This window comes from Callithrix jacchus, chromosome 7 (genome assembly GCF_049354715.1).
Source record: "Callithrix jacchus isolate 240 chromosome 7, calJac240_pri, whole genome shotgun sequence".
NCBI lineage: Eukaryota > Metazoa > Chordata > Mammalia > Primates > Cebidae > Callithrix > Callithrix jacchus.
In genome coordinates, this window is record NC_133508.1 from 131,271,857 (window position 1) to 131,299,036 (window position 27,180).

At 36.5% G+C, this 27,180-nt stretch overlaps 1 protein-coding gene across 3 annotated transcripts; it reads left to right on the forward strand.

Annotated features, from left to right (window-relative positions):
* The first annotated feature begins 207 nt into the window (after positions 1 to 207).
* Positions 208 to 26,939, forward strand: DR1 (down-regulator of transcription 1). Of its 3 annotated transcripts, XM_078332521.1 has the most exons (4): positions 208 to 1,181; positions 9,549 to 9,712; positions 23,846 to 24,033; positions 26,877 to 26,939. In XM_078332521.1, the coding sequence occupies exons 1-3, from the start codon at positions 962 to 964 to the stop codon at positions 23,996 to 23,998; spliced, it is 537 nt and encodes a 178-aa protein (XP_078188647.1). In that variant the 5' UTR covers positions 208 to 961; the 3' UTR covers positions 23,999 to 24,033; positions 26,877 to 26,939. The 3 variants fall into 3 exon arrangements, with proteins under 3 accessions (XP_078188647.1, XP_054092896.1, XP_008999974.1); XM_054236921.2 differs by lacking the exon at positions 26,877 to 26,939 and having other exon boundaries at positions 23,846 to 24,741; XM_009001726.5 differs by lacking the exons at positions 23,846 to 24,033; positions 26,877 to 26,939 and adding an exon at positions 16,975 to 19,045.
* The last annotated feature ends 241 nt before the right edge of the window (positions 26,940 to 27,180 follow it).

Consider the following 27,180-nt stretch of genomic DNA (forward strand, 5'->3'; position numbering starts at 1 on the left):
CTTGGATCTCCGGTACAGTGAGGCGCGCGCTTGCCTGGCTAGGGCCTCTGAAGGGACGAGGCGCTAGCCAGGACCGCAGCAGGCGGAAGCTGCTGGCAGGGCAAACGGGCTGCTGCAGCCGGCGTGGGTGGGGGAAGGGCTGCAGCCACACCCGGAAGTCGGTCCGGGAGGGAGGGGGAAATCTGAGGGATCAAGGCTTCCGGTGGCGCAAAGGGTGTCGGGAGCGGCTTCCAGCAAACCTTCCCTAGCCTCTGGAGGGACCACCGTTGCCGCCGCTCCGGCTTCCACGATCTACGTTCGGGCTACGCGGCCACGGCGGCCGCCAGTGCGACTCCCACTGTGCCTGGCTCTGTCCATATTAGTTCCCAGGCGGCCGTCGCCGTTCCAGCAGCGGTAGCGGCAGCGGCGGACATGTTGTGAGGCGGCGGCGCGGGTGTCTGAAGGATGGTTTGGCCAAGGCGGCGGCAACGGCTGCTGGCGGCGGCGGCGGCAGCAGCGGCGGCAGCGGCAGCGGCAGCGGGGCCTCGGGCTCTGTAGAGCCGAGCCCGCTGGGTACCCGCTTGGTACCGCGGTGAGGCCAGTGCCCCTGCATCTTGCCTCTGCTCCGACGCCGTTGGGGACCAGTTAGGCGACAGCGCCCGCCCCTCTGAAGAGACCCGAAGGTGGTTCCCCAGCCGCTCAAATTTCCGGACCACCGTGCTTTCCCCTCCTCAGCCGGGGCTGTTCTCTTTCTAGAATCCTCAGGCCCCCACTTTCCTCCCAAACTCATCCTAAATCTCTTACACACTCGGGTGTTCCCAACCCTCAGGCCAGCTCCTCCTCCGTTCATTTTCTGCACCCTCTTCGCAGAGCACCCCGCGGGATCACTCTCCGAGGGCGGCTTTTTCAGAAATATCCGTGGAGTAGTGGACCAGAGCTGGGGAGTTTTTAAAAGTCGAGGCGCGAGAAACAGGAAGGTACTATGGCTTCCTCGTCTGGCAACGATGATGATCTCACTATCCCCAGAGCTGCTATCAATAAAATGATCAAAGAGACTCTTCCTAATGTCCGAGTGGCCAACGATGCTCGAGAGCTGGTGGTGAACTGCTGCACTGAATTCATTCACCTTATATCTTCTGAAGCCAATGAGATTTGTAACAAATCGGAAAAGAAGACCATCTCACCAGAGCATGTCATACAAGGTAAGTCATGTGTGGGAATTGGTTAGAATGAGGGTCTAAGGGGACAGTCTGCTAATCGCGTGACCTGTTCATGTCAAAGCCTTCATTCCTCTTCACTGGTATGTAACTTCATGAAAAAGCCAGACTGGCATGTAGGCAGCCGGTGTTTTAGAACACTCCCTTTGTAGCATACTTGCCGTACTTTTCATCCAGCGAATACACAGAAGGAGTGCAAACATTTAGGTCAACGTCCCCAAAACATAAAGAATAAGAGTGATCTCATTTTACAACCAGGTAAGCTGAAGCAACAAGAATTGCTTGCCTGAAGTTGAACTTAGATAATAATTAAGGAATGCAGAAGTTCTCCCTTGGAAAGTTAAAATTCCGACAGAGGACCTTCAAGCTTGAGTGGAGACAGAGCATCCCTTCCCCACCTGACCTTTCACCAATGTAGAGGAAAAGATTTATCTTCTGAACACATGAGTTAAAAGATTCTTAACATGCGATGTGTTCAACGTTGTCAAGTTTATCGTTGTTGAATAAAATGAGTTATGTTTTCTGCTTTAAAAATGGTTTGATGGTACGTTCATGAATGAGTTACCAGAGCACTCACTCCTGTTCCATTCTGTAAAAGGGTGAACTTTAAATTTTTGTTTCTTCTTTTTGTTTGCTTTTATGTCGTTTGCTTTGTTCTGTTCTGTAGTGGTAAGTTTTAAAATCTTGGATTGAAAGTTTATGTAAGTTTCTTTTTTTTTTTTTTTTTTAACGGAAAATTTCCTTGTCCTTTCCTGCTGTCATTACCATTTGAATGTATACACTTAAGCTTTTATTGAACAGCACTTCTGAAAGCTTCAACAGCTTCTTTTATCCTGGAAAGGATTTGGTGCGGTAATAGGGATTTGGGGGACTGTATTCTGATGGTTTCAGAGAGGAGAAACACATTTACTAGTCATAATGTTTTGGGAATGTACCTTTCGCGATTTTTTTTTTACATGTACTTTTGTGAAAGAGTTGTACTCAATTTGAGGTGAGAACTTGCCTTTCGTAATCTAATTTAAAAGTATTGATTGCTTGTGAAATCAGGGAAAAATGGTTAATTTTAATCATTTTTGTAGGCAGTAGTTGTCTATCACTTAATTTCTGTAATTTAACTTTTTAAAACGTGACTTTCCTGTTGCACTGAAGTAGAGAACACATCTGCTTATATTGACCATATCCAATATTTTACTTTCAATATTGACAGAAGGATTAAGTGATTCATTTTTAATTCTTTATGACGTCTTGAGGGTGTTTTAAAAATATATTCTGCCCATTTCAGTCCAAGGAGACAAATCCCTTGGAAAAAGCATATTTGATTCTTAAAAGTAGTATTTCTTTTTCTACTTGTTTGGTGTGCTGAATACTCTAGCAAGTAAAGTGAAAGTCAAGTTGTCTATTTTTTCTCTTGTGTATTTATTTTTACATTGTATGTGTGATTGCTGTCATAAGTCTTTCACAAGATTATCCAGCACAGATAGCTGTAATTTCTTTTTACAACTCATAAAAAGGAAAAAGAACCTTTTATCAGCATTGCTTTTCTAATGAAAATTGCAAACGATTTCAACAGGGTCTGCCTAAACATTTGTTTACACTACGGAAGTCGGGATCGTTCCAAAAACCTAATAACATATTACAGTCTGTCTTCTTGGGGAGAGTTAATTCTTTTCTAGGATATATTTAGATTTCTGATTGACATGATGGAATAGAAGTGCAGCTGTAGCAAGCAGTATGATAAATAGTTCAACTTTGGAATATGCTAAATGAAGTTTAATGTGAGTCAGAAAGTTACAGTGAAAAAGCATTTCTTTTGTGTAATGAAGATGATTTATTCATTTTAAAAAATCATGTATTGACCTGTTACAGTCTTATAAATTTACTTTTTTGTGTGTATTATGCTATTAAGTGGATAAGAATCTACATTTTCACCCAAGAATTCTCCCCAATTGGGGTTGTAGACATTATACATTTGTAATCTCATATTGTTTAATTGTTCCAAAGAAGTTTTGTTTTGAGAGGTTAAATTTTTAAAGAAATTCTTAAGGTTTATATGTTTTAGGTGTTTAAAGCGTGTTCCTATATACAAATCATAATAGATATGACATATTTTATACTTTTCTGTCAGCATTGATTAGGAATGTAGAATATAGCCAAGTGGAATAAATGTACATTTTAAAGTGGTTTGATTCTCACATGTTGAAGTTTGGGTTTTAATGATAAGTTTAATGAACTAGACTTTGCTTCAGGACATTTCACTTGTTCATTTCTCACCTTGCTTTGTCTTGTCTGAGCAAATTAAGCATTTTGAGGTAGTTCTGTAAAATGCAAGTTAAAGTTAAACTAATTTTATCACCAGTAAATCTATGAAATAATATAACTTAGTTTTTTAAAAAATTGGTTTCTGTTTAGCTTATTTTGAGTTTAAGAAAGTAGACTTGGTATTAAGATCATAGACACATGAATAGAGGGAGTTCTGAGCTATTTTGTATTCCTATTTTGTTGAAGTGTTTTGTGAACATGTATTCCTGAATGAGTTTTAACATGTTCTGTTGCCTTATGGAAAGAATTGACATTGAGAGTCAAGAGCTGTAGGTTCTACACTGACAATTCTTTAACCTTAGGCAAATCGTTTAAGGTTTTCTTATTTATGTATAAAACTTGATTTCAGGTATTATAATTTTTGAGAATTAGGGGTTGAGAACCTTGCATGAAATATCTGCCCTCACATTTATGAGAATAGTAACTGAAAGTAGTAAAAGTTTGAAAGAGTATCTGAGAGTGTGCATCTTCAGCCATTGAGTTGCTCCAAGCTGTCTTATGTTGAAGGAGTTTTAAAAAAATTCCTGTCCTTTTCACACTGGGACCTTTGTTAAGACAACGTGAAAATGGATCACTAGAAAAGTCGAGTAAAGACCAACACTCCATTTTTTACTATCAGATTCAAGAGACATAAAATTTTTTTGTCAAATTGCAGTGAAAGTACTTAAATGCTTTGACTTTCTATACTTAACTAATCCGTATCCGTTAGGAGCAGTTCTGGCACAAGTCCATGGACCACACTTTGAGAAGCTTTGCTCTAAAGCCTATTCCTGTTTTCCTTCAGCCACCCTGCAATTACTTATTGAATGCTACCAAGTACTTGGCATTGTGCAGATACTACTAAGGATATTAAGATATATGATACACAATTCCTTCTCTGCCATTCGTCTCTCATTGTTGTCCAAGATTCCCAGTAGTAATACCATGGAGAACATGATTCTTAAGGGTCTTCAGAAACCTTTGTGAGGATAATGAGCCAAGAAGTCACATTGGCCTATATCCTCTTAATGTATTTTATATGAAATACATTAGTCCCTTCCCTCCCACAAGCAAAAGAAAATAGTGAAATTAGAGAATGCTGCTTTATATAGTATTTAAAGGGTACTATATATCACATAATTTAAAAAATGAAAAACACATTTTATGCATATGAAGTATAAAGTGATTCACATAAATTGTGTTATGATAGAACTTTGCAGGAGTACATCACTTTATAAAATAAGATAAGCATATATGAAGATTATTGTTGCTTAGGAGAAGTTTTTACTTTTTTTGCTTTTTGAACAGCTATCTTGTTAACATCTGTCTTTTAAGCTGAAAAATGTGCTAAGTATTTTTTCCCCTAATATACACCATGGACTTTGTTGTTTGTAGTTTTAAGATACATGGCAGAGGGTGATATATAGTGATGTGTGTTAGTTTTGCCCACAAATTTTTTTAAAAATATTTTTCTGTTTTAGAAAAATGAGATCCTTAGAAATAGGGCATCAATAGTCCATAAGTTCCCTTTGTACAAATTAGAAAAAGACACCTTCCTTAAAAAGCATTTCTACTGTCTGCTAGAAAAAGTGTCACAGTAAATATACAAATTTATGATATTTACAATAAGAATGGTCCTCTAGTATGTTGTATACTGAACAATCTATACAACCATAAATGGTGGCCCTGCTTGGGACCCATTTCCTTTATTCTTTAATATTCTCTTTGTGTAAAATGGGAATGATAACTAATGATAAAATGGGAATGATAGCAAAAGATGTAAAATATCTCCCTTTTGAGAAGGTACTAGGGCCAGTTATTGATATATGTTAGCCAAATGTGTTCAAAATTAAAGTCAATGAAATTTTTGAAGTTAAATTTATGGCTGCTCCTTTTCAACCATTTTATTGAGAGTATAGTTTTTACGTATGACAAGTCTTTGAATAATATTAAATATTAACCTTGGACCTACTTGCTAGTTTCTTGAAAGCAGTGTTCTCAGCCTTAAATGTTTTTAAAGGTAGTTATATATTTTTTGAGTTTTGAAATTCAAGCCCTCCATGGTTAAAAATAGCTTGGATTGGATTTTCTTTTTTTTTTTTTTTTTTTTTTTGAGACGGAGTTTTTTTGCTCTTGTTACCCAGGCTGGAGTGCAATGGCGCGATCTCGGCTCACCGCAACCTCCGCCTCCTGGGTTCAGGCAATTCTCCTGCCTCAGCCTCCCAAGTAGCTGGGATTACAGGCACACACCACCGTGCCCAGCTAATTTTTTGTATTTTTAGTAGAGACGGGGTTTCACCATGTTGACCAGGATGGTCTCGATCTCTCGACCTCGTGATCCACCCGTCTCGGCCTCCCAAAGTGCTGGGATTACAGGCTTGAGCCACCGTGCCCGGCCAGATTTTCTTTCTTTATTATAATTTGAGACATAGTCATGTTCTGTCAGGCTGGAGTGTAGTGGTGTGATCTTGGCTCATATAACCTCTGCCTCTCAGGTTCAAGTGATTCTTGTGCCTCAGCCTCCTGAGTAGCTGGGATCACAGACATGTGCCACTATACCTGGCTAATTTTTGTATTTTTTTTTAGAGACAAGGTGTTGCCATGTGGGTCAGGCTGGTCTCTAACTCCTGACCCCAAGTGATCCCCTTGCCTTGGCCTCCCAAAGTGCTGGGATTACAGGCATGAGCCACCATGGTCGGCTGGCTTGGATTTTCTTTTTCTTTTTCTTTTTTTTTTTTTTTTGAGACAGAGTTTTATTCTTGTTACCCCCAGGCTGGAGTGCAATGGCACAATGTCGGCTCACCGCAACCTCTGCCTCCTGGGTTCAGGCAATTCTCCTGCCTCAGCCTCCTGAGTAGCTGGGATTACAGGCACGTGCCACCATGCCCAGCTAATTTTTTGTATTTTGAGTAGAGACGGGGTTTCAACATGTTGACCAGAATGGTCTCGATCTCTTGACCTCGTGATCCACCCGCCCCAGCCTCCCAAAGTGCTGGGATTACAGTCTTGAGCCACCGTGCCCGGCCTGGATTTTCTTAGTGTCTAGTAATTCATGCTATTTTGAAGGGTTGTCTCTCCAGTGTGTTGATTTGTTAATTTTATAAATTTAATTTTTTATCAATATGCTTGTCCAGCTTGAATTTAAATGTGATATTGTATAGCTATACATTCATTTAGGTCCTATACACTTACAAGGGTACTCTTTTAAATTTTAAAAATAAAGATGAGTGAAATAGTCTGAGTTGGTTAAGTGATTCTTATGTGCTAGACGCTGTTAAATGCCTTATGTTAATTAATTGTTGATTCCTACAATCTTAAAACTAATAATATGATATCGATTTATTATTTTTAATTTTTAAGAGGCAGGGTCTTGCTCTCTCACCCAGGTTGGAGTACAGTGCCACAGTCAGTTCATTGTGACCTCAAACTCTGGGCATAAGTGATTTTCCTGCCTCAGCCTCCCAAGTAGCTGGGACTACAGGCATGTGCCAATGTGCCTGGCTAATTTTTAATTTTTTGTAGACACAAGGTCTCACTGTGTTGCCCACACTGGTCTGGAACTCCTGGCCTCAATCTGTCCTCCTGTCTTGGCCTCCCAAAACACTGAGGTTATAGGCATGAGCCATTATGCTCAGCCACAATGTGATAATAAATATATAATATATTGCTCACTCTGTGGGACTAGCCTTTGTTCTTATCCCTTACATTAATTCATTTATTCACATCCTGATCCAATGAGATGTGGGTGCTATTATTATTCTTTCTTAGAGGTGAGAAAACTGTGAGGCTCAGAGGTGAAGGGTCATACAGCTAACATGAGGCAGAGTTTGGAGTCAGTCCCTGGTGGTTGGCTTTAAGGCCTGCATGCTTAACCACTGTACTTGCTCCTGGTTGTAGGAAGCTATTATGAAATGGATGCTATTCTCATTTTATAGATGGAAAAACTGAAGCTTAGACATATTAAACAATTGATCCAAGGTTTTACAAATACTGTGTCAACCAAATTTCAGTTCTAGGTCTATCTGATCTGAAAAGGGGAGATTGTGTCTGTTTGGGACGATAAAGCAAGCTTTATTTGAAGATGGGTTTTAATCTGTGCCTTGAGTTTATTGCCATCAACATGAATGTGAGAAACTGGCTCCTTGAGAAATGTTGAGCAGTCATATTTAGCAGAAGTGTGCAGGGATTTAATGGCAGAAATAAAGCTGGAAAAGTGGCATGGGCTAGATCTTGGATGACTTTGGTGTAGGACTAGGAAATCAGACTTTCTTTAGAATATGGTGGGAAACCATAAACCATTCACTTTTTTTTTTTGGTATTGTCTCCAGCCAATCTTGTTAAAATTTTCTACATAGTAGAAAAGATTTTTAAAAAGAAAAAAGATAATAGAAAAACTTTGGCTTCTATCATTGACACTTAAAACAATAAATCAGTCTGTCAATTCAAATGAAAAATACAAGCTGCCTAGTTGTCACTTATTTTCCCATTATATCTCAAACTCTTTGAAGCCAGAATTATATGTTGGTGAATTTGATATACAGAACTTAGATTAATGCCTTTCTGAAGTTTTTAGGGAGGTCGGGGAGGTGAGTTAACTTAATAATAGTACAGTACTCTGCTTTTTGGCATCAGGTTATTTCTAAAGAAGGTTGAGGAAAACAGCTTTGAAATAATTAAAGTTGTAAATCATTCAAAATGTCTTATAACCACAGTTTGCATGGGCATGTGGATTTGTAAAGGTATATTTGGCATTCTCTCCGAAGAGCAAATCCCTGAAGTTAGAAGAGAGAGCATATATACTAAAAGCAATCTAATTCAACATAATGGTTTAAAGACTACAGGAACGGATGAGCTAAATTGATTTACTGTACTTTTTACCACCTATGTTTCATCATTGGTTCACAATATAAAATATGCCTTTAGGACATTAGTCAACATACCAAAACTATAAAATACAATATACTATGAGAAGGAAATTTTATGCCTTGTCTTTTCCGGGTTACAGAAGGTATTTAGAGTGTGTGAATTATTTTTTTTTATTTTTATTTTTTAATTTTTTGAGACAGGGTCTTGCTCTGTCATCCAGGCTGGCGTACAGCAATGCAGTCATGGCTTACTGCATCCTCAATCTCCTGGTCTGAAGCAATCCTCCCACCTCAGCCTCCTGAGCAACTGGAATCATAGGCATGAGCCATCACACCCAGCTAATTTTTAAATTTTTTTGTAGAGATGAGGTCTTGCCATGTTGCCCAGGGTGGTCTTGAACTCTTGGACTAAAGGGATCCTCCCACCTTGGCCACCCAAAGTGCTGGAATTACAGTTATGAGCCACCATGCCCAGCCCATTTTTTTTTCCCTACAAAATTTCCTTTCTAAATAAGGGGAGACAAAATTTTATTTAATGCTTCTTGTATCCTTATAGTCTTCTTGTATCTCAGTTTTTCTGCCATATCATTTTTAAATGTTTTTATTTTTCCTGTTAAGTTTTATTTTCGAAAGAAACCTGTTGGCTGACTATAAGTGCTGAATTTCATGACTTATTTCCACCAGTATTTCTTAAACTTGGCAGTTTGAGTATCTGCTAAAAATAGCTTCCTGTTGGTGTGTTGGACAAAAGAAAAACTTATCTGTTCTTTTATTCTGTCCTACTGAAACTTAGCAGAGAATGTGTTACCAGCCTACTTTTTCTAAGTCAAATGACACAAAAGGTTTTTTCTTACTAAAACCATATGTTCTTATATTGGGCTTTTTTTTTTTCTCCTAGTTACAGGAAATGCTTTGGTCTTTTAAAAATTAGTCAGAATGAAAAGTGAAGGCATGTGCCTTGGTTCCTCAAGTTTTAACTGATTTGCCACCTAATATTTAGCAGGTTGATAAAATACTTGTCTTGCTGTCCAGACAATTGTCATACAACTATAAAATAGTTACAATTATTAGAAAACAGCAAAACATTCCCCTCCTACACAGAAAAACTCAGAAAAACTTTGTGATCCACAGATTGGGGGAAAGCTGTGTTTTATCACCCTTTCATATTTTAATATTTTCATTTCTCTAGCACTAGAAAGTTTGGGATTTGGCTCTTATATCAGTGAAGTAAAAGAAGTCTTGCAAGAGTGTAAAACAGTAGCATTAAAAAGAAGAAAGGCCAGTTCTCGTTTGGAAAACCTTGGCATTCCTGAAGAAGAGTTATTGAGACAGCAACAAGAATTATTTGCAAAAGTAAGTAATGTATTTAAATTATTTTCTTTTGAATCCTATTCTGTGTGCTTTCGAAATTGCTTCCTAAATTAACACACATACCCTGAGGATTCCCTTTTTCTAGCTAATTGATTATAGAATCTAGTATTCAGAGCTGACCAATTTGACTCTGGTTTATGTGAAAGTAAATGTTTGCAGCAATCTGTTTTCTAAAGAGAGCAACTCCAAATACTTACTGAAATTTCACTTTGATATTTTTTTTCAGACAGAATGACCGTTTTAAAGCATGAAAAGTATACCTAAATATTCTTAAGATTTAAAATGATGAGCTGAGTCGGTTGCGGTGGCTCAAGCCTGTAATCCCAGCACTTTGGGAGGCCGAGGCAGGTGGATCACAAGGTCAAGAGATCAAGACCATCCTGGTCAACATGGTGAAACCCCGTCTCTATTAAAAATACAAAAAAATTAGCTGGGCATGGTGGCACGTGCCTGTAATCCCAGTTACTCAGGAGGCTGAGGCAGGAGAATTGCCTGAACCCAGGAGGCGGAGGTTGCAGTGAGCCGAGATCGCGCCATTGCACTCCAGTCTGGGTAACAAGAGCAAAACTCCATCTCAAAAAAGTAAAATAAAATAAAATAAAAAAATAAAATGATGAGCTGATGAGAAAATACTATGCAGATTTTATGATGCACGACATACAAGCAAAATCTGATTAGTGTCAACTGTGTAGTTAAATATGGTCTTTAATATGCACCTTTGAAGCATTTTAGTCTTAAAAATAAATTTTAAGGATAGTAGAGCAAAGAAAGGGAGAAAATGTCTTCTTTTCTTGTTATAATTCTAATATCTAGACTCTGATGGATTAAAACTAAGTGCTAATATTTCTTGTTTCAAAAAGAAAAGGGAGAGGAATTGGTTACAAGGCTGTTTTTTCCCTTCTAAGTTCTGGCCTCTGATGTGAAATTATAAGGTAGCTTTGGATTGAATACAAGAGAAGCTGTAGTAACCATTAGAACTGGGAAGTATCATTTTAGGTAAACTCTTCCAGATTAGTCCTGTAGCTGATCTCTCTGCAGCTGTAACAGTTTGGTTTACATCAAACTGCATTTGAGTCTTAAGTATTGTTAGTCACTAGACACCAAGTACCATTTAAACTTACGAGAAAATAAAAACTTAAATTTATTGAGTTCTAACCATATGAACCACATTGCCAAGTAATTTACTTGCATTATCTTATTTAATCCTAACAACAACCTATCGTAGACACTGAAGAGGAAAAGCCTTTGGAGCAGGCATGAGTACATGCGATATTATAATCCATATGAATATGAGGTACAGAAGAAGAGGTGTTGATGTTTTAAAAACATTAATGGCTATTTATTGATTTATGCTATTGCAGACCACCTAGAGAATGCAAAAGTAAACATTTAGTGACAGAAGATGCTCTCCTGGATACTTTAAATACATAGAAACTTTGCAGAGTTTTTATGAAATACGCATTTTATTGTATTCATTTACATGTTAGGAAATAGACTCAGAGTTGGAAAAATTTGCGGTGAGAGCGCTGAATCCTAACCACTAGACCACCAGGGAGCTTCAGAGTTGGAAAAATTTGCTTGGAATTATTTTTCATTTGTTCTATAGTTACTTACTGAAGTCCTCACTATTTATCAAGCATCATGCTATGTGCTAGGCTTACAAGAGTGAACAAGAGAGTCAAGGTTCCTGTCGTTATTTAGTCTACTGGGAAAGATTGAGTGGGAAAGATTGACCTAAATAAAACAGTAAGTTCAGAAAGTTAGGAAGTGTTGGAATCTATATTTAAACTTATATATTTTGACTCCAAAGCCTGTACTGTTTCTACAATACCATGCTGATGCTGTAGCCTACATTTTATCTGCTTAAACTTATTATGGGGCATTTAAATAGAATATGCATTATCCTTGCCAGGCAAAAATATGAAGAAATAATTGACTGCCTGCCATACCTGTCTTCACTTCTCTATCCCTATTACCTGTTTTTTATTTTTCTTTTTTATCTCCCTTGTTTCTTACCCTGGCTTATGTGTGACGATCTCTAGTATTTCTTTGCTTTGGTGAGGATGAGAAGCAGAGAGGTAAAATTATAGCAGTTGCCTAGTACTTCTTCCCTAGAGCACTGAAGTTCTAAATATGAAAGAATGGATAAGTAAATATATCGTTTTTATCGCTTTCATTTTGTTTCATTTTTTAGACTTTAAATATTAACACAATGACAGCCTAAATGAAGCTAGCAGCAAATATTTGGAAGGAGGGAACCTGTGATACATCAAGATTAAAGTTAACTTTAAATTATAAATGAATCATTTTAATATGTGGGAGTGAAAATCTTAAAACATAATGAAAACCTCCAAAAGAAAAGTGAATTAGGAAATATATGCCTATTTACCTGTCTATCACACCCCAATTTTAGAAAAAAAATACCTGGGTTGGACTGAATAGAGAGCAAGAGAGAAAAAAAAATACATTAGAGTAGATATCACTGAAAAATGTTCGATTTGTGGAAATAAATACAAATAAAATTTTATCATCAACTTTTTTTTTTTAAAGAGACGGGACCTTAACATGTTGCCCAGGCTGGAGTACAGTGGCTGTTGACAGGCTCAATCAGGCACACTTGAGCCTAGAACTCCTGGGCTCAAGGGATCCTCCTGCCTCCACCTCACGAGTAGCTGGTACTATAGGTATGCACTAGCAAGCCCAGCTCAACAGTTAGTTTTAAAGGCATAGAAATGCTTTTATGTTTAGAGGAAAGTATGGGAGCTGATACCGGGCCATGGTACCTAAAAGTCAATTAAATTTGAAATGTAACTATTACACAGCTTTGCAGATCATTGAATAAACTACCAAATTGAATAAACTACCTTTGCAATAAAACCTCTGTAGAGACTTGAAATTATTTGAATTTTTTCCATGTCATAAAATTATATTTATTTGTAGTTGATTAGGCCACAAAGGATAGATATGCTTAAGTTGATTAAATTTACATATTTGATTTGCCCTGCAATTTTCTTATGAACTCTAAAAATGTTTTTAGAGCAGCTCTGTTAGTTGGTATTGAACTCTTTGGGTATTTCTGCCATAAAAGTAAATATGCCAGTGTGTTAGAATCAACTGTTTTTCATATTTCTTTACAAAAATAGATGACAGTCATTATTAGGGAGAATGGCTGATTTCTAATTTCCTAAGCAAAGGAAAGTTTTGCTTACTGTAAAAATGGTCTTATCCTTGTTTTTTTAATACCTTTAGTCTTTACGTATTTATTCCTCTGTGCCTTTAACCATATATGGGTCTTGTGCATCTCCTTGTGTCCCCCAAACCCTTTCATCTTTTGCTGTAATTATCTGTGTTACCCAACAGGCAATGTGGCACCTTCCTGTAGTCCCAACTACTCAGGAGATCAAGGCAGGACAATCCCTTGAGACCAGGAGTTCAAGGTTGCAGTGTATAGCAATTGTGCCTATAAATAGCCACTGCACTTTAGCCTGGATAATGTTGTGAGACTCTGTCTCTAAATAAATAAATTATAGTCAGTGTTATTTTTTGAAAATATACAACCAGTTATTCCTCAAATTTAACTTCTGCCCTACCACAGAAACATTTAATCGCCAAATTCAGTAATTTTTTTTGCTTTCAATTCTTACTCATCTGATTTTTAAAAAATAACATTTAATGTAGAACTCTTCCTATATTAGTCTCTGATACTATAGTTACTTGGATAGCTTTCCCTGAAGATAATAACTTTTCTTCTTCTACTTCATTACTGCCACCTACACCAGCACTACCCCACTCCTAAACTTCAATCAACAAATTTCAGGTCAGAATTCAATTAACATTTCCCTACTGTGTGCAAGACATGTGGTACTGTAGATGTACAAAAATGAAGAATATATCATTATTCTTTCTTTATTTTTTTTTTATTTTTATTGTACTTTAGGTTCTTGGGTACATGTGCAGATCATGCAGGATCGTTGCATAGGAAATGAAAACTGACATTTTCTGTTCTTGTGTCAGTTTGGTGAGAATGATGGTTTCCAGATTCATCTGTGTTGCTACAAAGGACCACAAACTCATGGCTTTTTATGACTGCATAGTATTCCATGGTGTATATGTGCCACATTGTCCTTATCCAATCTTATCATCACTGGGCATTTGGGTTGGTTCCAGGTCTTTGCTATTGTAAACAGTGCCACAGTGAACATAAGTGTGCATGTGTCTTTATAATAGACTGATTTATAATCCTTTGGGTATATACTCAGTAATAGGATTGCTGGGTCAAATGGAATTTCTTTTCTTTTCTTTTTTTTTTTGAGACGGAGTTTTGCTCGTTACCCAGACTGGAGTGCAATGGCGCGATCTTGGCTCACTGCAACCTCCGCCTCCTGGGTTCAGGCAATTCTCCTGCCTCAGCCTCCTGAGTAGCTGGGATTACAGGCACGCGCCACTGTGCCCAGCTAATTTTTTGTATTTTTAGTAGAGACGGGGTTTCACCATGTTGACCAGGATGGTCTCGATCTCTTGACCTTGTGATCCACCCGCCTCGGCCTCCCAAAGTGCTGGGATTACAGGCTTGAGCCACCGCGCCCGGCCCAAATGGAATTTCTATTTCTAGATCCTTGAGGAATTATCACACTGTCTTCCATAATGGGAACATATCATTCTTCTTAAGAAACTTAGTATCTAGTAGGGGACGTATAATACAGACACACTGACAGCTATTTTGAGACAGACTACTTGAATGAATAAGACAACTATAATATGAGGCTGACCAATTATAAGAAAGAGATTCTGCCTGGGCATAGTAGTTCATATCTGTAAGCCTAGTACTTTGGGAGGCCCAGGTGGGAGGATCACTTGAGCCCAGGCAGTCGAGACCAGCCTAGGCAATATAGTGAGACCCTGTCTCTACAAAAATAAGAAAGAAAAAGAAAGAAATCCCAAGTATGGGAATATTACATCAAATTTTAGAGGTGAAGGAGTGTGCCGACTAGTATGCAGTTGTCTTAGCCCCAGACCCACCTTTCTGTGCTCTGCTTTGTGACTGGATCTAATACTCTGCAAGCTATATGTCTCTTTGCTAGCTGACTCCCCATTAGACTCTTGCCAGAATGGGGTTCTAGAGGGAGATTGCGTGGATGGAGGAAGAAAAAGGGCTTACTCCTTTATTTCCCTTTGTCTTTTAGTTCCTTTGAACAATTCAGCAACACTTCTTCATCCTGGTTACATCAGTTTTCCTGTAGCAGAGACTGAATTCAGTTTTCATTTTCTCTAATACATGACTAGCCTGAACCCATACCCCATACCCCATACCCCCACTCTGGGGATGTGGATGCCACCCCTTGGGACCCTTCTTCAAGCACAGATATATTTGTACCCGCTTATCTATGTCCATCCTTCCAAGTTCTGAGTTTCAGTTCCATAAAGTGGTTTCTTTAATTTCTGGATTTTAAAAATTTCAGCATTTTCCTTAATTCCCTCAGTTTTGGGGTTGGTGGCTGCTTCCTGTGGCTGGTACTTTCATGATATTTTAATGTTCTCTTGCCTTTTCACTTGCCTAATAGCAACTTTATACTTGTTTAACAATCCTTTATATTATCTTTTTTCCATTCTAGTGACTCATCTGACTTCTATTTCCTGATTATACACTGACTGATATATCAGGAGGAGAAAATAGTATTTCAAGGAAGATTAGATTTTCAGTAAATGGCAGGAAATTTCACATAGGATGAATGTCAGCATGAGTAAAGATGAGGAAGTATGGTGTATATTTGGGAAACATTTTGTGTTCTAGGCTTTTTTGAAGCACATGTTACAAAGAAAGTTTATAGAGAGGTTGGGGTAGACACTAATTTGGAGGACTTTGAACTCTAGGCTAAGAAATTTGGATTTGGTTGGTAACAAACCATTTTTTTTTTTAAAAATGAAATAATGACCTGATTAGAATTTATATCTAGAAATATTTGGATAATAAGTCATGACAGATTATTCAGAAGAATGAGGATTGTACATGGTAAGATCTTAAATGTTACAGGTTATGCTGAGCATCACTGTTTTCCCGTAGTATGTTCATTCAGAAAATATTGAGGCCCTTTGTGTTAGCAATGAAACAAAGAATATGGAAACAATCTCTATTCTCAAGTTTGGCGGAAACAAAAGATATGAATTTAGATAATTCTAGAAAATAGTGGATGGATATGGGAATGCATGGGGAATTATGGTATATGAAATAGAGCATAAAATGTGGCCTGGAAAGGTCAAGAAGGACTAATTGATTTGCATTTCAAATGATGACTATGAATTAGTGGGGAGGGTATGAGCTAGACTTACAGAACAATTCCAAGAACAGACAGAGAAGGAGAAAAAGAGTGTTTTGGCAGAGTCTAATGGGAATTTATAAGACCTTTTTAAGAACAGGTTCATTTTTTCCCTTTTTGGTGTGGTTTTTCTGCAAACAGATGAAATTAAATTGAGAGGGAGCCTTAGCTGTTTCATATGTAATTCATATGTATGCATCTTAGTTTCTAAAGTCTTGTGGTGGTTTTTAATAGAGGATATATCAGATGAGTGAATTTTAAGTAGTATCTTTTTACTAGTGTGTATACAGGAAGGATATGTATATTTGTATGTGTATCTGTGTATTTACAAATGTGTGTACTTACAGAGAGGGAATGAGGGACACAGAGAGACATATAGTAGGTTAGAGAATTGTAATAGAAACTCAGAAAGAAAAAAATAAGAAACTCAAAGAAATATCAGGGTAGCTACTGCATGCATGTACAGTGCTTCTTTCCTTTGAGGTACTGTACTAGAGTACTTTCAAACCATATAAATAAATTTTAGATTGAAAAATGTTTATATCAAAATTGCAATTTGAGGGTACAGAAGAATCAAGTGAAATGAAAGGAAAAGTACAGGGAAAGAGTCACAGGAAATATTGTAGGTTTCTGTCAACTTTTTCAACTTCTTCAGTTGAACCAAAAGTCGTAAATTACATGACATGAAAGGACCATTTATAAGGGACTCAAGTTTGAGAAATTTTCTTAGACCTGTGTGGGGTTAGAAAAAAAGTAATCTGTAATTATATTTACCTGTAGAGCTTATGTTCTCCAGATGTGTGACAATTACATAGTAGTTTGAAAATATCCAAGTATGATAATAACCATCTGTAATACTGGCCTAATCTACATTTAACCAAAGTGTATATATTGCTAGTTTTTAAAAAAATTTTTTTTTTGGGTGTTTAGGCTAGACAGCAACAAGCAGAATTGGCCCAACAGGAATGGCTTCAAATGCAGCAAGCCGCCCAACAAGCCCAGCTTGCTGCTGCCTCAGCCAGTGCATCTAATCAGGCAGGATCTTCTCAGGATGAAGAAGATGATGATGATATCTGAAATTCACCAGCTGAGTTTCTATTTCTTCTATAAATGTTTTTCCCTGAACAACAAAAACAGTGAAAGAAATGCTTACCTGTAATTTTGTATGCATCTTGGTGGACTTGTCATTGGTATTCTAGGGATGTCTGCTATTGAGTTTCATCTATTGTGTGCTATTATACATGTAAAAACTGTCTCTTTGAACTATTGAAAATTTAAGGTTCAGTATAATATCAATTTTGAATTTTTAATGGTGTTTATGAAATTTTAGATAGCGAGTCCTTCATTTGATCAATAAACAGTGTTATAGAAAACTTCAAGTTTATAAAAATACAGTGAAATTTATACAAAGCTCTAAATCCACATTTGCATTTCCTCTGCCCTTTTAACTAAACTAAAACTTATGAATTTTAAATTATTAAGGGGGGTGCTGTATGAATCAGTAGACATTGGATCAGGTTGCTGAAAAGAGTTCAGTTCTGTAGTATCTGAATTTGTCTTTTAAAATGAGTACATATATAGGCAATAAATATATATGCTCAGATAAACTAGAAAAACTTCAAGACATTCAAAAACTACAAAGGAGTATGTTCAGTAGTAGTTGTATAAATTTGGTGGTTATGTTTTTTTATTTTGTTTTTGCTTTGTGTAGAGGTAAAAAACTATAGTTTTATTACAGCATAATTCATTTTGAGCTCCGCTATGACATTTCAGAGACTGCCCAGTTTAGAAGTCTGTCATGATTTTTACTGTTTCACTCCAATTCAATAATTGTTGATAGTATTACTCGCCTAGTCCATCCATACTCATATTATTCAAATACATAGGTGGGACTTTTGAAACAATTGCTTTGGTTCCCTTGGTTTAACAGAGGTTCATGAATATTCAACCTTTGCTGGGGGAACGAAAAGAAAGTTAATGAGAATGCTTGCTATGAGAGAGGGATTTTTAATTTAACTTGTAGTTATAGTTTACTTATTGTTTTTAGAATTACTTTTACATTTTCCTGACTAGATAGCCTAGAGTCCAACCTTACCTTTTGAGATGACATTATCGTCTCCATCATAATTGAGTGATAGCTTTAAAAAAGGATTAGTTTTGCTTAAGAAGTTATGTTATAACTGATCAGCCCTATATGTAATATAAGTTGTGTTATAACTGATCAGTCCTATATGAAACATCAATAGTTTCTACCTGCTTGTTAAAAGACAGAAGCTTTAATTTGGTTCTAATAAATAAAGTATGGTAGTGATTGTAGGAATCCAGGATGTTGAAAAAATGGCATAGTGTCTATATTTTGGAAATAGAAAGGAAAAGACACTTAAGATAGTATGAATTAAATTCCTATGTCAGTTGCCAAATCTTTTAAACTTATGTATTCACCAAGCCCAAAAATAGCTTGTGGCTACCAGGATTCTAATTTTAATTGGAGAGCTAAGTAAGTAAAGTTTTATAAGTATTAGATTTCTTAATGATCATATTTTGCAGTTTTAGTAAAAGGGAAATATTGTTATACATTTATTAAATACACTTCCCCCATGAAGTGAAAAGGTTAATTTTGCTGAATGTTTTAAGTTGAAGTTACTTCATGGATGTCATATCCATGAAGTGTGTTTGGATGAAATAGAAGAAATTGTTTTTTACAAAGTTTAAGTACCAAAGGTAGTCTAGTCTAGAACAATAATAAGTTAATACATGTTGGCTTTTCTAATTTGTACTGTAACATCCTTATACTTTCTATTTTAAGTATATCTGTTTCTTAAGTAAACAACTTAGATATTTTCCATAACTTTTTTTCTGATGCAGAGTTCAGGTTAATTAATATTTTACTGCATCTGATAATGTATTATACGTTTGAAGCCTAGTGACTTTTCATTTTGACATTCTTGTGATTTCATATGCTGTATTCTTCAAGCAATAAAATTGTGATGTGTTTTATAAATGGTTTTTATATTTAATGATCTATAGAGAGATTTCTATTATTACTATTTTTACTAGTTTCAAAAATCTTAGGCCCAAAAGACATTTTGGTCATTTGGTATATAGTACCTGCCTTTTATTTTTGTTTACTGTCATTTCAAAAAATGTGGTTTTACTTGTGTTTTTGTAATTTACAGTCGTAAGATCGAGGCATAACAAAGCTACTTAAGCAGTATTTTACTTTTAGTTGTTTTTTGTTTTTTAGCATTTGAAAGTCACTATTACATTTTTCCAGTTAAAAATTTTTAAATCTTTTTGAAGAGAGAAACAAAATCGTTAGCATTCTTGAGAAATAAAGTTATTGTTCTGTAAGTATTTTTCTATCCCCTTTAATATATGTTATATATCTTTTTCAGCAGATTATCAGATTAATAAGTTGAAAAGGCATCAGTTTTTAAAGCTGCATATACCATGCACACAGAACAGTGCACAAAGAAAGGTTTTCACAGATTAAGCAAACTCGTATCATCAGTCCTCAGATCAAAACACAGAGCATTATGTGTACCCCAGAAGCCCTCCTCTTGCCCCTATCTTAACACTTTTTTCTTGCTGAAAGTAACTACTATCCTGACTTCTAAAATCATAGACTAGTTTCGCCTGTTTTTTATTTTATGTAAATGTACTCATGTATAGTACAGTCTTTTTTTCATTCATCATTTTTGTGAATATTTTAGTTTCTTGTTGCCACTATAACAAATTACCACAAACTTAGTGATGTAAAACAAATTTATTATTTTATAGTCCTGGAGATCAGAAGTCCAAAAATCAGTTTCATTAAGCCCTAATCAAAGTACCAGCTCTGTTGGTTCTTTCTTGAGGTTGTGAGGGAGAATGTTTTCTTGCTTTGGTTGGCTTCTAGTGACTGCCTATGTTTACCGGCTTGTGACCCCTTTCTCTCTATGATCAATGCCAGCTTTTTGTCATTATATCCTCTTCTGTAGTCAGATCTTTCCCTGCCTCTACATTTTGGGCTCACTTGCATAAAGCGGGGATAATCCCTCTATTGCAAGATCCTTAATTTAATCATATCTACAAAATCTTTTTTGCCATTTAAGTAACATTCACAGGTTCCAGGGATTCGGACCTTGGCTATCTTTGGAGGCCGTTATTCAACCTACCAAAGTGAGAGTCATCTTTATTGTTGCATGTATTTGTAGTTCATTCATTCTCATTGCTGTATAGTCTTCCATTTATTTATCCATTTTTCATTCTATCCAAAAGTATTATTCATTTCTCCCATTGATAGTCATTAGAGGATTTTTCAGTTCTGAGCTATTATGAATAGTACTATGGAGAACATCCTTATACGTGTCTTTCGGTGAGTGTATACATTTCCGTTGAGTATACACCTACGAATGGAATTGCTAGGTTGTAGTGTGTGTGTATTTTCAGCTCTAGCATTTACTGTCAAAGTTTTCCAAAATGACTGTAAGAAGACACCATTTTAATATGTAGCATAATAATGAATTACCCTAATGAGCTTAGTGGATTGAATTTCTCAAAATACCTAAATTGTACTAAATGAATTATACTACAGCAGGTATATTGTTATTTAATTTCGTATAAGAGGAAAATAAGAGCAAAAGTAATTGCCCTTATTTATTTATTTGTTTGTTTATTAATTTATTTATTTTTGAGATGGAGTTTCGCTCTTGTTACCCAGGCTGGAGTGCAATGGCACGATCTCGGCTCACCACAACCTCCGCCTCCTGGATTCAAGAAATTCTCCCGCCTCAGCCTCCTGAGTAGCTGGGATTACAGGCACCCACCATTGTGCCCAGCTAATTTTTTGTATTTTTAGTAGAGATGGGGTTCCACCATGTTGACCAGGATGGTCTCAATCTCTTGACCTCGTGATCCACCTGCCTCAGCCTCCCAAAGTGCTGGGATTACAGGCTTGAACCACCGCGCCCAGCCATAATTTCCCTTATTACTGACATATTAGTATTACATACTCATTAGGTTATTGTTCCTTAGAAAAAATGCAAATTTTAAGTAATCATAAGTAGTATGTTGAATTAGTATGTTGTGGGAAAATCTGATTTAATTTTTTAATTGAATTTTAAATTTTTGGTTATAACCTCATTAAAATGCATGATATTTCTTATATAGGTTGCTAAATTATGTCTGTCCAACTCATCTATATCTAAATCACCATAAGGAAGAATTATCCAATCCAGATGGCATAGGCACTACCCTCCACTGTCTTCACTTGGATTTTTTTGTTGCTGTTTTCTTCTTTTCCTCTGTCCCCAACAATTTGACCACAAGTCCTATCCCACCTCCTGTATTTTTCACCGTGGCCCAGGATGTGTTTTTCACCATGGCTCAGGATGTGTTTTTCACCATGGCTCAGGTCATGGTTAGGATTGGCCAGGGTGAAGAGAATGATAACATATAAGTAGCCTCCTTTTACCTAAGGTGTTACCGCTGGTTCTTATCCTATTTTCTCAAAATAAATGAGAAGAGAAAGTAAGGAAAAAGAGGAAGAAACTTTTTTTTTAAGAAACAGGATTGTACTATGTTTCTTAACATAGATTGCAGTGGCTAGATTCCAGTGGCTATTCACAGGCATAATCATAATGCATCATAGCCTCAAACTCCTGGGCTCAAGCAATCCAAAAGGAGGAAACTTTTAACTTATCATCAGTTTCCACCATAAATCAAGCAACTTAGAAAAACCTTAGAACAGGGTTTCTCAAACTAAGCATTGTTAGTATTTTGGGTTGGTTAAGTCTTTGTTGTGGGAGCCTATCCTGTGCATTATAGAATTTCTAGCAGCATAATTGGCTTATACCCACTCAATGTCAGTAGCACCACTCCCCACCCTACTTCTAATTGTGACAGCCAAAAAATGTCTCCAGACATTGCCAAATGTCCCTGGGTGTTGTGGGGATAGGAGGCAAAATTGCCCCTTGTTGAAAACCACCACCTTAAATGATCTAGGTTTTACTTTTAGGATAGGACACTTGAGGGAAAGGCTATAAAACTGAACCTCTGTTAGAAGCAACACACAGTGTCACTGGAAAAAGACTAAAAGAAACAGGTGATTTGGAGAGAAGAGGCCCAGGATTAAAATGTGTTTTCAAGAAAGTCAAATCTTATAGGAGACTTCTTGACTTCTGCTGATCCCTTCACGCCATAGGACCTAGTGCAGCTATTATAAATCTCTCTACCTGCTTGCTGCTTTTCTACATCAATGTTAGCCATACTCAGTTTGAAACAGATGAGGTATACTGTCTCATAACTAATGCATCTTTTAATAAGCATTTTTTTATTGTGGTTAAATATGCATATCATAAAATTTACCTCTTTAACCAGTTTTAAGTGTTCAAATCTGTGGCATTAAGTGTATTCATACTATTGTGCAGCCACCACCACCATCTAGTTACAGAATTCCTCATTTTCCCAAACCGAAATCCTGTATTCATTAAACAACTCCCCATTACCTCTTCTCTTCCCCAGCCTCAACACCATTTTGCTTTCTGTCTCTATGAACTGACTACTCTAGATATCTAAATGAGTTCATTCTTATTTCATTTACCATAATGTCTTCAAGGTTCATTCATGTTGTAGCGTGTATCAGAATTTCTTTCCTCTTAAAGGCTGAATATGCCATTGTATGTATTTATCATATTTTGTTTATGGGTTGCTTTTGCTTTTTAGCTATTGTGAATAATGCTCCTGTGAACATGGGTATACAAATAGCTGTTTGAATCCTAATAGGCTTGTTATTTTTGAGTGCACAGATCTGTATATTCACAATTGAAATAGGGAACATCTTTATATACATATAAAGGTAATTTATATTACAATAAGTCTTCAATGTTCTTGATAGGTTCTTGGAAACTGTGAGTTTAAGGAAAACAACATACATAATGAAACCAATTTTACCATAGGTGAATTGATATAAATAAGAGTTAAGTTCCTATGGCATATTTCTGGTCACAAAAACATTACCAAATTTCTAATAAAGACCCACCACACTTCTAAAATTAAACCTTAAAATTAATGTGAGCTATATATACATTTAAAAAGGATAAAAACAAGTAAGAATTGGCTGGGCATGGTGGCTTACGCCTGTAATCAACACTAGGAGATCGAGGTGGGCAGACTGCTTGACCTCAGGAGTTCACAACCAGCCTGAGTAACATTGCGAAACCCCATCTCTACAAAAAAAAAAATAGAAAAATTAGTCAGGGGTGGTGGCTTGCTCCTGGAGTCCCAGCTACTTGGGAGACTGATGTGGGAGGATCCCTTGAGCCTGGGAGGTCAAGGCTGCAGTGAGCCATGATCATGCCACTGCACTCCAGTATGGTCAACAGAGCAAAATCCTATCTCAAAAAAACAAATAAAACCATATTATTCAGCCCCAATTGTTTATGGGGTTGTTATTGATAGACCCTGCATTAAACAATCACACAATGCTGCAGTCAGCTGTGATGGTGCCACTGCATTCCAGCCTGGGTGGCAGAATGAGACCCTATCTCAAAAAAAAAAAAGTAAAAATTATTTATCCAATATTTGGTGAGTCAGTGAGTGACAGTGGTTGTAGTAGTAGTGGTGTTTGGAAAGTGAAAATTGTAAGAAGCACTTCCTACCACCATGCAGTTCAAAAACAAAAAATAAGTAATATGGTAGGCTGGCCGAGTGCTTTTATACTGCATCATGTATTGTGCATTTGTATGATTACCATATACTTTATAAATTTTTTGTTTTATTGTAATTTGTATTCATTCATTTTTCAACCTGCTTATTTCAGTTCAGTGTCTCAGGTAGCTGGAGCCTATCCCAGCAGCTCAGGGAGCAAGGTGGGAGCCAACCCTGGACAGGATGTACTCACACACCACACACACCCGTAATGGGACCATTTAGCTGTACCAGTTCACCTAACATGTGCATCTTTGGAAATTGAGAAGAAACCAGAGTACACAGAGAAAACTCATGCAGGTATGTGGAAGATGTGCAAAATTCACACAGACAGTGATCCTGGTTGTAAATAGTCTTTTTTTCATCAACATTATAATGAAATGACATTAATTGAGGACCTGCTGTATGTGATATGAACAATGAAGATCAACTCTTTTTGTAATAGTCTTTTACATATATTATTTCATTTGTTCATTTCCTCTGTGAGGGTAAGTACTGATAGTTCAGAGTCATAGACTGGTAACACAGGCATACCATTAAAAATAATAGACATATAGTATGCAATATTTTATTTTACTTATGAAACTCCATATTTAATGTATAATGTGCTGAGTATGAAGGATAGTACATACTGTTTCCTTTTATGTTTCTTGCCTTTGTATATTTTATATGAATAGCATTGTCACCAACATAGAAGGTGGTAAAGGTGGAAGAGGAAGACTTGCCAGAAGAAGTTTTTAATGTGAATGAGAGATTTTTATTGAGAATTGGGAGTGGAAGGAGAGAGAAAGTATTAGAAAGTATGTATACAGCAAAGGATGGAGAAACTGTGCTTGTTGTTAAAGCATCTAAGGATCCTCCAATTACTAGGGAAAACATACCAGGCTCAAAATGGTCTGATTATGCAAATACCTTCTTCTAATAAGTTTGTTTCTTTTGTTATGCTTATAAAAGATACCATTAACTTCATATTTATGTCACTAATAAACTTCTAGAATCCGTATAGTAGGTTATAGTAGTGTGGTTAAGCTATAAGAACAATGATATTTATTTCTGAAACACTTATTTGGTGTATTACATAGAATAGGGTTTGTTTTCTAAGCCTAATAGTGTTAGGTTTTCTTTTTTTTTTACCCAACCCTGCCATCTTAACTGTAATTGTTTATTTATTTATTTATTTATTTATTTATTTATTTATTTATTGCATTTTAGGTTTTGGGGTACATGTGAAGAACATGCAAGATTGTTGCATAGGTACACACATGGCAGTGTGATTTGCTGCCTTCCTCCCCTTCACCTATATCTGGCATTTCTCCCCATGCTCTCTCTCCCCATGCTATCTCTCTTAGGTTTTCATATGCAGTTGCCTTATATATATACTAGTAGCCCTTACAAAATTTAGTCTGTCTTTATTATAAACATGTTGTAAGTGAGGAAATTCAGATTCCAAGAAATTAAGTACAATTGGCCCTCTGTGTCTGTAGGTTCCACATCCATAGATTCCACCAACCATGGAATGATGGATTGGAAACATTTGGAGAAAAAAACAAAAAATAATAGGCCAACAATGAAATAATACAAATTTTAAAAACAATATAACAATATTTACATATCATTTACATTATATTAGATAGTATAATCTAGAGACAATTTACCAGGTACTAAGTATCCTTGGATTTTGGATTTTGGTATCCTTGGAGTATCCTGGAGCCAATCCCTGGCAGATACCAAGGGGTGACTGTAATAACATCTAATAAGTGAAGGACTTGAACCCTAATATAAGTAATTCTGATAACTATTTTTCTTCCACTGGAACATTTTTCCCCAAAAATACTCTGGAAATACTGGAACAAATACTGAAGTAAATGATCTTTATTTGAAAGTCTTTTAAAAAATTATAAGCCTGCCTGAGGATAGCAAAATTGTGTGCTTTTGCAAGGTAATTGTAGAACTCACTCTAAGGAAGCAGAGGTAGTGTCTAGTACTATTTTCAGCTCCCTTTTTCTGTCCACTGTCATCTAAATGATCACTCAGTGTTATGCAGAATATGAGAAGTTGTTTTGTTGTGTAGGCTTTATATAGGACTTTTCTTTTGGTCAAGATACTAAAGAAAGCTTATAGAAAAAGTGGCCTGGTGTCAGGTTTTTAGTTTCATCCTTATCCAAATGTTGCAGAATTTTAGAATTTTTGGAGTAAGCTTTCTCTTAAAAACGAGGCCATACCCTTTTAGTATAGTGATGAATATAAATAAAATAAAACCAAGGCCAAATTGCATTTTTAAAATTGCAAGGTCCCTGTTTTCCAAATCCTAGTAACAGCCTTACTGTTGTACAAAAAGGAATAAGATCTAGTAGCTACTTTAGCAATGGGCATGGCAGATCAATCAATCAATCAATCTAGTAGTTATGGCTTATTATTTAGGATTTAAGTGAGCCATAGCTACTAGAAATGAAATTGAGGTTCATGTTCTTAATTTGAAATTAAGGGTCATGATCTCATTGGTACTGATGAGTCAGCAGCTATCGGTATATAAGGATAACCCTTGGAGAAAGAACTACTTTAGGAATTATTTTACACAGAATTCTAGTCATGCTGCCTTGGAGGTTAGGCAACTACGATCCTTACTTTATAGCTTTATTGGTTCTCATCTGAGTCTTGCAGTAGCCTCCTAACTTCCCTTGCTGCCAGTCCTTCCTTGCCCCAGTTTATCTTTCACATTGCTACCAGTGTTATTTTTCTGTAATACAAAAGCAAGTATGAGGCTTCTCTGCTCCTTGGTGATAGTAGTATAAAGTCCAGACTGTTAAGTATTACGCAAAAAGTATGTTTCACAGCACACCTCAACGTTCTTTCCTACGATCTCTTAATTGTACTGAAATCTGGGCTAAATAATGATAGCACTTTTACTACCTTTGTACATGCTTCCAACTCTGAAATAACTTTTTCCCATCTTTACCTGGCAAACTTCAAACCATACCTCAAGACCCAGCTTAAATTTTAGCTCGTATATGAAGTTTTCTCTGAAGGTTTTATGTGTAGTCACGCTTTCTTTTGATTATTTGTATGTGTGGTAGATATTTCTATTTTTGAATCCTTCCTAGCATATGATAATTTATTTGTTCACAAATCTCTTTCTATTATAGTGGGAGCTTCTAGAGGACAGGCACCATATCATTATCATCTCAGCATCCTAGCAACTGACAACAGTAAGGTTTTTTCCACTTGAATTTACAAGTATCTGCTTGTGGTTAGCCTTCAGTTCACCTGATATTCCATATCATTTGCTCCTAGAACTGCTATACATTACATGATAGGAACTTGTAAATATTTGATGGTGATAATGGAAAAGAAAAAAAAATACATTTCATGTGCTGTGTTTAAGAAGAAAGGTCTAGACCAGGCATGGTGGCTTATATTTGTAATCCCAGTGCTTTGGGAGGCTGAGAC